This window comes from Eublepharis macularius, chromosome 7 (genome assembly GCF_028583425.1).
Source record: "Eublepharis macularius isolate TG4126 chromosome 7, MPM_Emac_v1.0, whole genome shotgun sequence".
Lineage (NCBI taxonomy): Eukaryota > Metazoa > Chordata > Lepidosauria > Squamata > Eublepharidae > Eublepharis > Eublepharis macularius.
The window spans coordinates 91,051,436-91,068,595 of record NC_072796.1 but is presented as its reverse complement, the minus strand read 5'-3'; the positions used below and the strand labels follow the sequence as shown (position 1 = coordinate 91,068,595).

At 45.3% G+C, this 17,160-nt stretch overlaps 1 protein-coding gene across 1 annotated transcript in view; it reads right to left on the bottom strand.

The window, feature by feature from the left end:
* Nucleotides 1-272: 272 nt before the first annotated feature.
* The window catches only part of RAB2A (RAB2A, member RAS oncogene family), a 57,172-nt gene continuing 40,284 nt past the window's right edge, over nt 273-17,160 (bottom strand). The window contains exons 7-8 of the mRNA XM_054984724.1: nt 5,592-5,660; nt 273-1,568 (exon numbers count right to left, since the gene is read on the bottom strand). Coding sequence (XP_054840699.1) covers nt 1,473-1,568; nt 5,592-5,660 — 165 coding nt within the window. The 3' untranslated portion in view covers nt 273-1,472. The remainder of the gene's footprint in view (nt 1,569-5,591; nt 5,661-17,160) is intronic.

The window sequence follows — 17,160 nt, the reverse complement described above, 5'->3', positions numbered from 1 at the left end:
CCATGCACGCTAGCACAAAATTTTGGGTGGTCAAAGAGGGCTCTCTTCTCTTCCAGTAGAAAGGCTGGTTTGATCTAACCATCAGAGATTAAAGTATTCCAAAATGCATGCTGCACTGATGTATGCTCACTAAGACAACTTGCTGTTGAAAAGTGAAACTTGACATCTATCCACCAAAATACACTTGTACCCCTAAGCATGTGTGGCTCTGTGTTTTAGCCTCAAACTGCAGAGCAACAGTACATACTGGATTCAAGAAAAGATTGCCTTGCCTGGTTTACAAGTCCCATTTAATATTCTGAACTTATATATATAGTTAAGCTGGACTTTATAAACAGTGCTATAAACCAATTCAAAGGAAGTATAGAGAAAATAAAAATAAAGTCACCAAGTGGAGTAGAGCACTAAAGCATTTTGTTTTGGCTTTTATCAGGATTTTAACTCTGGCAGTTTTATTGTCACACCCCCTTCACAACAGACAAGATGCTTACCATATTAAGATTACAAGTTTTCACTAAAAAAACAAAAAAAGAAAAACTTTACACAATCACTGTACAGCTAAGTTGAAAAACTGTCCTTGATGAAAACATACCTAGAAAGGAAGTGGCAAATAAAACATTTTTAGAAAGATTGAAGTCTTCATAATGTGCCATTTTATGAGTTTCAATGCTTCCTGTATTTTCATTCATTATAGTATGTTTTAACCTACATATTAAGGCAAACAGCTAATCCATTTCTGAAGAGGTGCTGTGGAAATGGTGAGCAATTAGCAAACATTTGGCATTAAAATAGGTAATGCATATGAAGCTTCTAATAATATACATAAAGCATTTTTTGGACTTTGGGGTAATGACTAGAGGACGAACATGCTAATAATGTCAATAAGGTTTAAAATTAAGCGTCCAAGCAATTTCTAATAATGCTTCTGTACTTCCAAGCTCTAAATAGTATAGAATTTATGCAAATGCATTAAAGAATTATGGCTTGGCAAATACACCCAAGCAGGTTATTAAACTATATATACAGAAAGTAAATGATAAATACAGATTTAAGAGTCCTGCTGTTTCTTAGAGCCTTGAAATCGGACAAAACTTGAGGACAGTTCTACAATATTAAACATTAAGTAACCATAATAGTTGGGCAACTTAACTACACAAACTGATTAAAATACTCAGATGACTTTGTAGTGTGTAATACAGTTCGTAGTCAAGGGCACAAGACAACATTTAACAAAAATAATCACATCAATTGACTTAGAAATCAAATGTAAATATAGATATGAATACAATCTCCAAAACCTGTCTTTAAGTGAACATTAACCATTTATTGAAAGTTGTACAAGAATGTGAAGAATAAAGTCTTCCGCAACATGATGCCTTCTTATAATAATTTCATGTCATCATTGAAACTTAGCGAGGGAGCGTGAAACAAGTTAGTAGGCCCCATCAGGCAGCTAGTAAGTAAAAATAGGTTCAACAGCAGCCTCCACCAGCTTGTTGTCCTCCTTGATTGCCTGCAAGTGTTGCATTAGTAGCAGCATGCTGAGGGCCGATTTTAATGCCATTTGCCTGAAATAATAAAAGTTGAATGCATGTTACTATTTTAAAACACTGCCACAGGCTACAACATTTGAAAGTAGTTAACCTATTTCTGATTTATGAACAGTTAAAGTAGTAGTCTCATTTTCATGACCATCAAACGGTAAGAAAAAAATCCTATTAAAAATTCTGTCTGGCAGCAATTAAGGAAATGAAACCAAGGGTAGGACTCTTGGCCTTACTATTTCAATTTTTAGGTATTTCTGTAGAATGAAATTCAGTAATTGTGGCCACTATCAATATGTACAGTATGAAATTCTTACAACTGCAATTGTTGCCCAAAATATTTCATAAGGAAGAAATCTTTAATGCCACCACGAAGAGACAAATAATGTTTAGGTTTCCACCAGTTTTGCACAGTAAAAACTTTTCCTCCCTCCACAGTATTTTTTCTACGTCGAATCAGCCGTACAGGCTAAGGGCATACAAGTGTTCTGTGTCATCAATAATTTCTATGATCTCCAAAGACATGGCACGTTGCCAAGAACCACACACAGAGTAGTTCTCTCATTCATCAAACTCGCACTTACATCTTAACCCTCACTCCCTCAAGTGGATTTTACCTAAAAATACAGCACTTTAAGAAAAGTAATACAGTAGCTTCAGAAATTAAGCTCTTAAGGAAACTTTGCGTCACAGTAAATCTCAGATTTATAGTGCTTGGCAGTTGTTCTGCAACAGTAGTAGCCTTGGGGTTTCTGGCACTAGCTCAGTATTGACAGCAGCTGATGTGGTTTCTTTTCGCTCTTTGACTCCTCTTTAATAAAAAGCATGCCCTATGGCTCATTGGTTTTGCCCCCTCTGGGCTGGTAGCAACTTCTTGAGGAATCAAGGAGCCAGATTTGGCATCATACCAAGTAAATAGCATGCACTGTTGGCTCTTGACAGCATATTGCAATCTAATCTCCATAAGATACCATAAAGCAGTCAGATATTATATGAAATTCGACAGATACAGCAAGCATGCTTTTTTCAGAGGCCATCATTACTGTCCAATTTATGTGCTATCTATTGCTAACAAAACACCTGATTTAAAGTTACTGCATGATCTTCCACTTGTTTAAAAGTAACTGACATACTGAATCAAAAGGGAAATAAAGATGGCGAGGTAAAGAACAGAAGGATTCCTCACAGAGCATACTGTAATTCTTCTCTCCCATGATGGCCTATGCTGGGTATACTGCCAGTCTTAATGAGGCCCTGCTATACCTCACTTGTAAGAATCCTGGGACACACCACTTCCCAGCGCCCCACCCCCATTTCACTAGCAGAGTAGCAACAGAATTTCTAATGTGAGGCTAGCAGTAGTGTGTAACAGTAAGAGGAGCCTCTTTGCATTCTACTTTTCCGTGTGTGAAAGAAGCTGGATCATACCTATGTAAACCAGTGTAGCGGTCATGAAAAATAGAAGCAATAGCTTTGTGAAACAACCACCTTTGTTCAATCTTAGTTTCCAGAAGAAACTAATACAAGCAACTTTAATTGTAAGATCTATTTAGTTAATTTTCCACAAGGTTTTACAAGTCTTCCCTTACTATACTGGTACTCTGCTTTCAAATGGGTCTCCATTACATGATAAAAACAGTTTGTCAACTTACAGCAGTTTCTCAATTTATGTTTCAGGTGGGTAGCCACATCAGTCTGCAGTAAAACAGCAAAATTTGAGTCCAATAACACCTTAAAGACCAACAAGATTGTCAGAGTGTAAGGTTGAGAATCAAAGCTCTGGTATTTGACTAAGAGAGCTTTGACTCTCAAAAACTTACACCCTGAAAATCTTGTCAATCTTTAAGATGCTGTCTGTCTTTATCTGCCATCAAGTCACAACTGACTTATGGTGACCCCAGCAAGGGACTTCCAAGGCAAGTGAGAAGTAGAAGTGGTTTGCCAATGTCTTCCTCTCCAGAGTCTTCCTTGGTGGTCGCCCATCCAAGTACCAATCCTGCTTAGCTTTTGAGATCTGATGAGATTGAGCTATACCATGCCACCTTCCCTCCCTTTAAGAAGCTGCTGGACTCAAAATCTCAATGTATAGGAATTTATTAAATTAACTGTCCACCCACCATGTGAAACTGGTATGTAGCCAGCTCAAGAGAAAAAAATTCACCAGAATCTCACAAGAAGAGACATACAAAACTATGCAACTGAAATCACAGCAGACGTGAAGCTTGTGTCTCTGGATTTAATTCTGAGTATGTTCTACTCTGTAGATTTCCCAATGACTGACTCATCAGGCATAATGAAATAATGAGCAACAACTTGGAAGACAAAGTATCAACCCTACAAAAAGTGCCTTTTATCAGTTACAAGAGGAACTTGTAGGTGGTCATACCAGCAGCTTATACCCGTGATCAGAAAGGACTTCTCTAAGAATAGGTGGATGTGTCTATTCTGCCAGAGACATGAATTGTGTAAGGCAAAACAAATTCATTGGGCAAACATTCATGTTTACAGAATGCAATCTAATTTAATCTGAGATGCCTCATCAAGCAGTTTCTGACATTAAAAAAGTGGCATTCTGTTTCATGACAGCACTTTGCCTGAAAAGGGGCTTACAGGTAAAAACTCAATAAAAGGTAACTCAATAAAAGGAGTATTTTATTTCCTGCAACACAGCAGAATTCTGTAAAAACCGTGATCCAAGGTAACAGTGTATTCTTAAATTGAACTAGCAACCCAGAGATCCGCTGCCCAAGCCATGCTGTCATTTCCAAAGAAGGAGTCAAACCAATTAGGAACCATTAAGGATATAAAACAGATATCAGCACACACTAACGCAAAACACGTATGAATTAAAGAACTTGAAAATGTAGTTGAAATATACATATTTATTTTAATTTGATTTCAAATTTCTCAACACACTGAAAAATATGTATTAATATACTCAAATTTGTGAACAGAAGCCAGTGATCTAACCACTCAATCCTATGCAAGTTCTACTGCATAGTGCATCTAATTGTGCATAGGATGCAATCTGAACTCTAGATACATAATTTTAGATGTCCCATTTATTTTATAGCTCATGTACTACATTACTATTGGCTTCCCATTTACAAGAGGCTTTTCTGAAAGTAGCTGACACTATATGGAGAAATGTTAGTAGATTTTTCTTTTGAGGGAACTTATAACATCAAACAAATCTACTTATGAACAGGAGTTTAGAATATTTTGTTTGTAGTACTAAACCTGGGCAAGATGCAACTAAGAAATACGAGACTGACGTCAGAATAATGTAGGTAGACCTTCACTCATAGAAGAGAACTTCTCTTCCTCCCCATTTCCACTGTACTTTCTGAAATACTGTCCCTGAGTTAGAGGATTCCCACGAATACCATTGGGCAGAGCATAAGGGGTCTTGCAGTGGGAGTGGGAAATGAGCAAAAATAGCCCCCTCTCCTTTTTGCAAGCAAAAAACAACCTTTGGATTTAATCTTTAGAAATTTCATTTTTAGTACATTTAATTTTTGTAAATGCATTTTATATTTATAAGCAGTGATTTAATTTAATTTATTATATTTATATTCCGCCCTCCCCGCTTTCGCACGCTCAGGGCGGATAACAAATACAAACATCACCCAACCATTAAAAACATTTAAAAGCATTAAATAATACATTAAAAACATTTAAAAGCATTAAATATTACAGTTCATACTGCATAGTTCATACATGCCTCTGTGTTTGCATAGGGGCGATGGTTTAACCCCCCCCCTCCACGGGGGGGGGCACCGCCCAGTGTCAACCATATGCCTGGCGGAATAGCTCTGTCTTACAGGCCCAGCGAAATGCAAGCAAATCTTGCCGGGCCCTTGTCTCACAAGACAGAGCATTCCACCAGGCCGGGGCCAGGACTGAAAAGGCCCTGGCCCTGGTCGACACCAGGCGGGCCTCCCTAGGGCCAGGGACACTTAAAAGATGTTATCCACCAGAGCAGAGAGTCCTCTGGGGCTCATAAGAAGAGAGTCCTCTGGGTCTCTTAACATTTTAAGAACTTACCTCATTATTAATGTCAAAGACTCCTTCTTGTATTTTTTGGTAGATTTCCTTTGCCGTATTAATAAATGCCTGAAAAGCAAATTGTGATGTTTGAGACAGATCCAAAAGTTAAGTATAACAAATTTCAGAGGTACATAATCATCAAGCTAGGTTGTATTAATCTCCCAATGCAGATGACTTACAGTTAATCACATAGGTGTGCTTGTACCCATCTACCAGTGTTCTTCATCACTGCCAGGGACTCACTGACAAAAGGTAGCAAGGACTCAAGTGAAAAGTCAGGCAACAGGGAGAGCCTAAATTATGATCTCATCAGTGAGAGGGTCAGGACTACGGGAAACAGACCAAAAGAGCTGGGGACAGGAATTGCAACCTAAGCACCAGGAAGTATACCATACAGAGTAACAAGTCATGGGTCAGAGCCATGTAGTAGCCTCATCTCAACATGCTGCTGATCTTCTCAGTATGCTTAGAGGGGTAGGAAGTATCTATGCAGCAGGTCCTTCCAAAAGGCAACAAAAATGGCAGTTCTATGGAGATGTAGCTGAGAACTAGCTGACTGAAGATGATTAAGACTGAAGACTCTGTGAATTCCCTTTCATTACTTGCACCTGTTATCTGATCATTGATTAATTACTTTATATGAAACTCAATGCTATAAAGGTAAAGGTAGCCCCCCTGTGCAAGCACCGAGTCATTACTGACCCACAGGGGGACGGCGCATCACGACATTTTCTTGGCAGACTTTTTACGGGGTGGTTTGCCATTGCCTTCCCCAGTCATCTACACTTTACCCCCAGGAAACTGGGTACTCATTTTACCGACCTTGGAAGGATGGAAGGCTGAGTCAACCTTGAGCTGGCTACCTGAACCCAGCTTCCACCAGGATCGAACTCAGGTCGTGAGCAGAGCTTGGGCTGCAGTACTGCAGCTTACCACTCTGCGTCACGGGGCCTAACTCAATGCTATAAACATGACTAAAAGCCTTGTATAAATGCTATCTAAATGAAATCTTCAGGCTTGAACCTAGAATATCTCATTTGTGCCTTCTGTAACTTTAAATGAATGTTTTCTAGGAATGCCCTTAACAGCTATGCTAAAGGTGAGCAGTAGAGATGGGCACAAAATGAACTACGGAACAAAATTCTGTATGGAACGGCTGGTTTGTAGTCAAAGAACCACCCATGGGACCGCGTTTTTCCGAACCAAACAAACTTTTCTTACCATTCCGTTGCCGGTTCGGACACTTTTGGTGCCAAATACTCCCTCGCCCAGGCAACGGTGGCAGTCTTTAGTTTGCCCCTGATCTGAGGCCTCCAGGCTTGATTACCAGCTGTCCCTGCCAACTAGAGAGCTCCCACTCTGGCCTATCCAGCCAGGAAAAGGGGGGGGGAGTTAGAATCTCCAAGGCAACTGAGGAGATGGGCCTTCAGCAACCATGGTAACACCAATCTCTTCCTTCCAAAACCATGTTAGGCAGGTTTTTCTGCCAACCAGAGTGTTCCTGTGTTGTTCAATCTCTTGGTTTTTTCCATAAATAGGGAAAGCCGTGTAATTCCTGCTTTCAGTTTCTCTAGAGTGGGAGAGGGAGGAGAGCTTGGGAGGAGAGCTTGGTGGCTGGCTGTGGTGTTGGGTTTGGGATTGGAACTTGGATCTTTGGCCTGCACTTCTGGCTGCTGGAAAAGGTGCTGAAAAGCCTCTTTTCTCTTGCTTTCTTGTTTTTCTTACTGACTGGGGAGGTGTTTGGGAAAAGGGTGCTTTTTTCTCTGAGCATGAAGGGGGCCATCCTGGGCTCCCCCAAATCCCAAACCGGTTCAGAAATTGGGTGAGTTTGTTAAGTTCGTGTTCCGTGGAAATTAATGAACCATGAACCGAGTGGTTCATTTTTTTCGTTCTGTGCCCATCTCTAGTGAGCAGTATCACATCACTCTGTGCAAAATTTCCCACTATGTTCCAGCAGCTCCTTCCTACCCATAGAAAGGGCCACAGTAATAGCTATGTTGGTTGAGGGAGCTGGAATAAAGGACAATAAGTGAAGTCAATCATCTTTCCTCCTCCAAACACACGGTTCACTTGAAGAAAGGAGTTGACTTCATCCCCTAGTTCATTCAGCCCAGTGACTGGATGCTGGAATGGGCTGCAGAAATGAGGAGGAATTCAGGAAGACTTCTATGCAAGGATGGCTGGATACACACCACTGTAATTTGTACAGTGTGGAAAAACCTGCCCAGTGGGTGTAGGATTGTGCTCCCTACTTTTGATGGGATTCAGCTGACCCTTACAGACTTGGTTCAGAGCCTAGGGATTATACTAGATCCAGAGCTGCTGCTGGAAAAGCAACTTAATACAGCTGCAAAAAAATGCCGTCCACAAATTCCGTCTAGTTTGGACCATCATCCCCTACCTCGACATGGCTGATCTAGCCACCTGGATCCAGGCTAGGGTAATATCAAAACTATACTACTGTAATTCATTCTAGAGGGATATAAAAAAATATTTGGATGGCACGCATACCTATGGCATGATAGAGTAAAGGCAAACTCGATGTTCCTGCATCATTATATACGGAGAAGTTTATACACAATCTGGAAGAAGTACAGAATCTATTTACAAGAAGGAACCCCTTTGTGGGTAGTTCCATATGAGGTGATAGACCCGAGAGCTGTTGATAATGAGCAACAATGTTTAACTTACAAAGAAATAACTAGAATTGAAGCATCTAAACTCAGAATAAAGACTCAGGAGGAACTATCACCTTATTACGATTGGTTCCAGTACAGGCAGATTAGAGATTTATATAACTCGGACTCTGTAAAGGGAGGTATACGAACAGAGAATTCGGAACTAGAGCAGACCCTTCTTAAAGAGGACAAGAAAAGAATATCCAAGGTATACCAAGTACTGTTGAAATGGTATACTGAGGATGAAATAGTTAAAGTACAAATGGTGAGATGGGCCATAAATTTCAACAAAGAAATAACAATGGAGGCATGGGAATACTTGTGGAAGACTACAATGAAGATAACGACATGCACCAGCATTAAAGAGAACATTTACAAAATGATTTATCGTTGGTACATGACACCAAAGAAGATTGCGCTAGGGAATTTGAATACTTCTAATAAATGCTGGAAATGCAGGAAGCACGAGGGCTCCCTCTATCATATGTGGTGGACGTGTGAGGTAGCTAGGCAGTACTGGGGGGAAATAATAAGAGAAATGAGTGAGATTTTACAATTTCAAGTAAATAAGAACCCAGAACTCCTGCTACTAAACCTGGGAATGGAGGGAATTCCAGCCCATCATAGGACATTGATATTTTACATGACGGCTGCAGCTAGACTTTTGTACGCGCAAAAATGGAAAGTACAAGAAGTGCCAACTATTGAAGATTGGATTTACAAATTGCTGTATATGGCAGAAATGGATAAAATGACAAGAAAACTGAGAAATCTGGACCCAGGACAGTTTAACACAGACTGGGAGAAGCTGAAACAATATTTGGAGAAGAAATGGGAGGTGGGAGGAGAACTGTGGCAGTTTGAGAACTATTGAAGTATAATAAAATGCAGAGGGGGGTGACTTTACCGGGGGGGAGAAGACTAAAAATGAATCTCTAAGCAGTTATGTTATTAGATTGATATATACAGAATAATAAAGAATAATAAATAGAATATTGATAGAAAATAACTAATCATAAGGGTTAATTATAAGGATTGACTAACTAATAATATTTTCTTTCTGATTTTGTACAATGTATCAAACTGAATATGTTTATATGAAGGTATATATGAGTCAAATTGATTGATATCATATATAAAATATCAATGTAAACAAATATAACTAAAACAGAAAGAAGAAGATAGAATGAATAATATATAGAGTATAAGTTAAGTTGGTTGATTTATATGATTGTATGGTTTATATAGTTTATATAGTTTACGTTATACAGAAATATTTGAAAACGGAATTATGGGATAAATTGTTTATCCATTATGCGTACAGAGCATTAAAAATAGTTAAAGAAGTATTGCTTAGAATAAAAGGAGAATATACATTTGATTAGATAGAGGAATATATAAAGAGTAAGGGAAAAGGGACAAAGGGTTGGAAAACTGTTGGAAGTCAACAAAAAAGGGGGGGAAAGGGAGGGGGTTAGAAATTGGGAAATGGGAAAATTGACTGTGATGTGTAAATATATGATCCTAACCCAATAAAAAATTTTCAAAAAAAAAAAGTAATTCATTCTATATAGGTCTCTCCTCAAAAGTCAACTCAAAGACTCCAGTTGATACAGCATGCCACAGCTCAATTATTAGTGAGAGGTAGGCAAAGCATGTGTATTACTCTGTTCTGTAATCCTCCATTGGTTACCCATCAGTTAGTGGGTTCAATTCAAGGTTTTGGCTATCACATACAATGCCCTTCATTACTTTAGTCCCTCATATCTACAGCACTGCCTCTCTCTCTTTTCTGCCATGGCAGCTTCACTCATCTGAAAAGATGCATTGGTAAAGGAATAAGGACTATAAAATGTACTACTGTTTTATTGTCTGTTGCTGTAAGTATGATCCTACCGGGCTATTTAATATTAGAACTGTTCATTTGATTGTTGTTTAATATTAGAACTGCTTATGCCCTGCTTCAGCATTGTTTCAGTTCTATCTCGGATATAACAGGGTTAACATACCTGTAACTTATGTTCATCGAGTTCTTCTGTGCTGACACACATGGGGACTGCGCAGGCGCAGGCCAGCCGCCGGAGAATTTTCTAGAGCTTCCATGGCTCCGAAGGGGCCGTTTGTCGCGCGCCTCAGCGACCGTTTTCCCGCCCAAACGGTCACGTGATCCTCCAGCGACCAACGGCCCCTTCCCTCAGTTCTCCCTTGCCGCCGCTTGACCAACACACTTCAGCCATAACACCTTAAAAACACCAATTTCCGTTACAGCCAACACAGTATTGTGCATTGGAGTTCACAGCGGGGTAGGAGGGAGGGTTGTGTGTCAGCACAGAAGAACTCGATGAACATAAGTTACAGGTATGTTAACCCTGTTTTCATCTTCGTTCTTCTGTGCCTCCACACATGGGAGTGTACCAAGCTTCACACAATAAGGAAGGCGGGGGTGAAGTCCAACACAATTTTATTAAGCAAACAAGATCAACAATAAATAGATATGCATATATACATCTATGTAAAAATACTGTGTAAGGACACATAAATACTCAATATTTACATATATACACACCCCCAGGTACATATATACACACTTTCACTCAAGGGTACCCAACAGGTACGTCAAGAAAGTCATACCAAAACTCCCTCAGGAAAAGAGGGAGTGTAAGACAGCCTTGGCCACAGATACATCCTGCTCCGCATTGACATCAACGGCGTAATGCCTGACAAAGGTGTCTGCAGAGGACCATGTGGCTGCTTTACAAATGTTAACCAGGGGCACCCCCCTGAGGAGTGCCGAAGAGGATGCTTGGGACCGCGTGGAGTGGGCTCTGACATGAAGCGGGCAAGCCACCCCTGCCAGGGAATAGGCCTTGCTAATGGCCGTCACAATCCACCTAGACAGGGTCTGTGAGGAAGCCCTGTTACCCTTGTCCTTGGCCCCAAAACATACAAACAGGTGAGGACTGGAGCGGAATCCCTTCGTCCTATCCAGGTAATAGGCTAGGGCCCTCTTCAAGTCTAGGGTATGGAGGGCCTTTTCCCCCTTAGAGGAGGGTTGAGGAAAGAATGCAGGCAGTGAGATATCCTGCGAGAGGTGGAAGGCGGACACCACCTTGGGCAGGAACTCAAGGCAGGGACGCAGGACCACCTTGTTGGGATGAAACACAAGAAAGGGAGGGTCAGACCGCAGTGCAGACAGTTCACTGACCCTTCTGGCCGACGTGACGGCCACCAAGAATGCTACCTTGTAGGATAGCATATCCAAGGGGCATGTAGCCATAGGTTCAAATGGAGGCAACATGAGATGTGAGAGCACCAAGGACAGTGACCACCGAGGCACTGGCGCAGACACAGGTGGGTAAAGATTGTACATGCCCTTAAGGAACTGGCGGGATTGTGGGTGAGAAAACACCGTAGCACCCTCAATTCGGGTGTGAGCAGCTGATATCGCTGCCAGGTGGACCTTGAGGGAGGAAACCTTCAAGCCCATACCACGCAAGTGGCACAAATACTCGAATACAACCCCCAAGGGACTGCTGTCAGGCACCACCCCTCTGGCAAGTGCCCAGAGCTCAAACCTGCGCCACTTGGCCGCATAAGCGCGCCTAGTGGATGGCCGACGAGCATTCAGGAGGACCCTCTGTACCTCGTCAGTAAAGCCTATCGGGGAGGAACGATCCGCCAAGCCGTTAGGTGCAGCTGCTTGGGATCGTGGTGGACTAGGCTCCCGTTTAGGAGAAGGTCTTGCCGAGGAGGCAGACTCACATACGTCCGTTTGGACATCCGCAGGAGCTTCGGGAACCAAACCTGCCGTGGCCAGAAGGGGGCCACTAGGATGCAGTCCGTCCCGTCCTCCTCTATCTTGCACAGGACCCTGGGAATCAAGGGGAACGGAGGAAACATGTAGTGCAAGCCCTGCGTCCACGTAAACTGGAAGGCATCCCCAATAGAGAGGGGGTCGCTCCCTGCCCTGGAACAGAACGTGTGGGCCTTGGTGGTCGCCGCAGTGGCGAACACATCTATCACTGGATGACCCCACATCTGGAAGATCGGCCCAACGTACTCTACGTTCAGTTCCCACTCGTGTTCCAGTAAAGGGACCCTGCTGAGGGCATCTGCCCGGGCATTGTCTGACCCAGCCACGTGTATAGCACGGAGCGACACGCCGTTCTTGATAGCCCACTGCCAAGTGAGTGTGGCTTCCCGGCACAGGGCCATGGACACTGTGCCCCCCTGCTGATTCACGTAGTACATGGCAGTCGTGTTGTCCGTCTGCACCAAGACATGACGATTTCTCAGCAGTGCTGTAAGAGACACAAGTGCGAAACGAATGGCCCTTAATTCAAGCACATTGATATGGAGGGTCTTTTCCCTGTCAGACCAGACATCTTGCACAGCCACATCACCACAGTAAGCACCCCATCCCATCAGAGAGGCATCAGTGGTAACCGTGATGTCATGGTGTTGATACCCAAAAGGGGTCCCTCTAAACAAGTTGTCATCAGACAGCCACCAGTCCAAGGAGGAGAGGATGACCCTCGGGATAGAGAATTTGAGGGACGGAGGGTGCAGTAGAGCATCGTACCTCCGCACAAACCAGTTCTGGAGAGGGCGCATACGCAGCCTAGCGAAAGGCACCACAGAGGTGGCCGCTGCCATATGCCCTAGTAAGCACTGGATAGTGCGCACAGACTGGAACCGGTTCCTTTTAAACATGGACACTAGACCCCTTAGGGACCGAGCCCTCTCCAAGGGGAGCAGGGCCTTACCCTCCACAGAGTCCAAAAGTGCACCAATGTAGGACACCTTGCAGTTGGGCACCAGTTTGGATTTCTCCAAGTTCACCAGGAGCCCCAGGCGTTGGCACGTGCTAAGTACCAAGCCAATGTCCTGCACCAGCCTAGACACTGAGTCAGCCACGATGAGCCAGTCATCGAGGTACGGAAAGATAGTACAACCTTCTTCCCGTAGGAAGGAAACCACAGGGGCCACACATTTAGTGAACACTCGTGGGGCAGTGGACAGGCCAAAGGGGAGCACCTTATACCGGAAAACCCTTTGCCGGTAAACAAAGCTCAGGTATTTCCTGTGCTCCTTCCGTATGCCCACGTGAAAGTATGCGTCTTTTAAGTCAAGAACCGCAAACCAATCCCCCTGTTTCAGCAAGGCGATCACCGCCGCCAACGTTACCATTTTGAATTTGGTCACCTTGAGGAAGGCATTAAGGCCCCTCAGATCTAAGATGGGACGTAAGCCCCCACCCTTCTTAGGGACCAGGAAGAACCTAGAGAAGAAACCCTTTACAGAGTCGTCATAGGGCAATTCTTCCACAGCACCCTTGGCCAAGAGCGACACGATCTCCGCATCCAGCTCGGCCATAGTGTTATTGACAGCTGTCAGGGGTGAACTGCATCTAGGCAGCTCAACAAACTCCAGCCCGTACCCCAGTTCAACAATAGTTAAGACCCATGAGTCAGATGTTATTGACTCCCACTCAGAGAGGAGTGGACTAAGTCTGTCCGAAAAGTTCAGGGATACGGCTGGCGTGACCTGTCAGTACTGCCTCCCGGCGCCCTGCTGTTCTTTCTGCAGGGCCGGTCGCTGTGCCTGACGAGGTTTGAAGGGCCGACGCCTCCTCTGCTGTTGTGCGGGAGGGTAGGGCCGCTGCTGGTAGGCAGGATACTGATGATAGCCCGGCCGCTGCTGTTGGTATCTGCCCTGGTAGTGGTAAGGGCCGGACCGGGGAGCGTACCGTGACCTGGAGGAGGGCTTGTCCGCTGGAGCCAGACCCAAGGACCGCGCCGTCTGCCTGTCCTCTTTTTTCTTTTTCAGGGTCTCGTCGGTCGATTTGGAGAACAGCGAGTCCCCTTCAAAGGGCATGCTCTCCACCCTGGAACGCACCTCCTGGGACAGGGCCGTAGACCGCAACCAGGAGTGGCGCCTGAGGACCACCGCCGACGCCATCCCTCTAGCAGCAGTGTCAGCAGCGTGGCTCCCAGCGTTCATCTGCTGCTTAGACAGCCTCACAGCCTCCGTCTGTAGCAGGGACACCACAGCCTTCTGCTCAGGAGGGAGGTCCCGGGTATAGGATGCCAACTTCTCCCAGAGGTACAGCTGGTACCCTGCCATGATGGTCTGGTAGTTGGCAATCCTCAGACCCAGCGAAGCGACGATGTATTGGCGCCTGCCCATGGCATCAAGCTTCTTGCCCTCTTTATCGGCAGGCACCGAGGAGTGACCCGATCGTCGGGGGTTGAACTCCTCTGTGACCAAGGAGGAAGGTGGAGGGTGTTTCACCAACGCCGGCCAGGTGCCCTGCTTGATCTTGTAAAGCTGCTCGATGCGCTTGGACGTTGGAGGTTGATCACAGGGCACCTGCCACACCTTCTCCACAATCTCCTCAATACCCTCGAGCATGGGGAAGCCTACGTACGCCGGATTATCTCCATAGATACGTTTGAGGAGCTTGTCCTTGGTCTGGGGAAGTGCCGAAGAGATGTCCATCTCGAGAGCCTTGGCCATCCTTGCCATCTGATCGGCGTAGATGCGGAGGTCCTCGAATGGCGAGTCCGCAGATGCCACTAGCTCCTCAGCCGGCGATGGTTCGGACCAGGACTCCGACTGGTAGCCGCCAAAGCTCTCGACATCCTCCTCATCGGAACCGAGCTGGGATTCCGGAACCTGGAGCGGAGGGGGAGCCCACGCCGACCTCGACGTCGAAGGCCTCGGTTCCGACACGGAGAAGCCCGCAGGTGCCCCCTCCCATTGGCAACGGTATGGCGAGGGGAGGTAGGAAGCTTGCCGATGCCGGGACGCAGTGGACCGGACTGATCGGACACTGTCCCCGGAACCATGCCGCTCACGACCGACCAGAGGTGGAGACGGACGGACAGGCGACGGACGGCTCCGACGAGGAGATGGGCTCGGTTCCAGCCTCGGCGACCGAAGGGCAAGCGATGGTCGGCTCCGACGGTGCGGGCTCGGCTCCGGCCCCGACGAGAATTCCGCGGGCACCGTCTCGAAGGCCATCGGATCCGGCACCTGCACGGAGATGTCCTCTGGCTCCGGGGAGCCCAGATGAGGGGAAGGCGTGTGAGGAAGCACGATGACCTCCTCCTGAGGAGCGGGACACGGCGACCGATGGTGCTTGGTCTTTTTCTTCTTCTTCGGTGGTTCCGAAGAAGAACTCGGAACCGACGCGCTCCTCGCCTTCGAAGGGGACCTCGGCTTCGACCTCTTAGGCTTCGTCGGAACCGATCCGGCCGTCGGTTCCGACCGGGGACTCGGTACCAGGATCCTCGGTTCCGAAGCTGGTCTCGGATCCGACCTGGTAGATGAAGCGCTACGGGGCGGCCGCACCGGTCCCTGCGCTGGAGAGGCCGCTCTCGACGCCGAGGTACTCGGGGGACGCGGTTTCGACCCCGACCTCGCGGAGGCCACTGAGCCAGCTCTGGAATGCCGTTCGGCAGAGGGGCTTGGGCCGGCCTTGGAGGAGGGCAACGGAGCGCCTCCGGACATGACCTTCTGCCACAGGGAGGAATTCAATCGGGCCTTGCGCTCCTGCCGGGCCTTGCTGGTGAAGCCCTGGCCAATTTTACAGGCCGTCACATTATGGGTCTCTCCCAAACAGAACAGGCACAGTTCATGGCCATCGGTTTTGGCCATTTTCGTGTGGCATTGGAGGCAATGCTTGAAGAGAGCCTTTGAGGCCATCTTCAGGGGCACGCGAAAGGAAGGTCAAAAACAGTCCGAGTCAAATTACCGAGTCCACAACAATGTCCAAAACGAGATCCGAAGAATAGTCGAGGTCACGAAGTCCGAAGTCAAAAGCCAAGCAATCAGTCAGAATAAAGCACGAAGCACAAAAAAGCACAGAGCAACGAAGCTCACGTTCTCTCCAAGCGGCGGCAAGAAGAGAACTGAGGGAAGGGGCCGTTGGTCGCTGGAGGATCACGTGACCGTTTGGGCGGGAAAACGGTCGCTGAGGCGCGCGACAAACGGCCCCTTCGGAGCCATGGAAGCTCTAGAAAATTCTCCGGCGGCTGGCCTGCGCCTGCGCAGTCCCCATGTGTGGAGGCACAGAAGAACGAAGATGAACTGCTAGTTTTCAAATCTCTGCAAATTTCCATTTGTATACCCTACTGCATTGTTTATTGAACGCCTCAGCATCTAATATAGGAATCTTTGCTTCAATGAGCAGCAGCAGGTTATGATTACTTCACGCTGGGGGAAAGGGTTTCTGTATATGCACATCATCACTCACTTTGTTACTATAACTAGTATTTTGCGGGGGAAGTCCTAACACTGAACGAAATTCTGTGATTATACACAGATAAGATTAAATGGCTTTATTTCCAAGAAAGACTATTTGAAAAAAAGGAAGAAATACATTATTAAAAGCAGATAGGACAAGAAGAGAGCCAGTGTAGTAGTGGCTAGAGCAGATCTGGGTGACCAAGGTTTGATTCCCTGCTCTGCCATGGAAGCTTACTGGGTGACTTTGGGCAAGTCACCAACTCTCAACCTACCACAAAGGGTTTGGCTGTGACAAAAAAAAAAAATGAGAGGAAAATGATGTAAGCTACTTTAGGTCCCTATTCAGGAGAAAGGTGGGACATAAATGAAATTAAATAAATAAATAAAGGATGTGACTATTCCTTTTCAGTAAGAAATGAGTTCAGATACAGCAGCAAGAATGTTAAAATTTCCCATGGACTACTGCAGTCAGTTCCATTCTAGTCTTCACACCCTTCATCGGTTTAATGCTCAATCTAATGGGAATTTTCTTAAGTTCAGCACAAAATCAACAACAAAACACTATATATAATTAATCATTCAATACAAGAGGAACACAAAAGGATAACTTAGAGAATTCTTCCTTAAGTGATCTA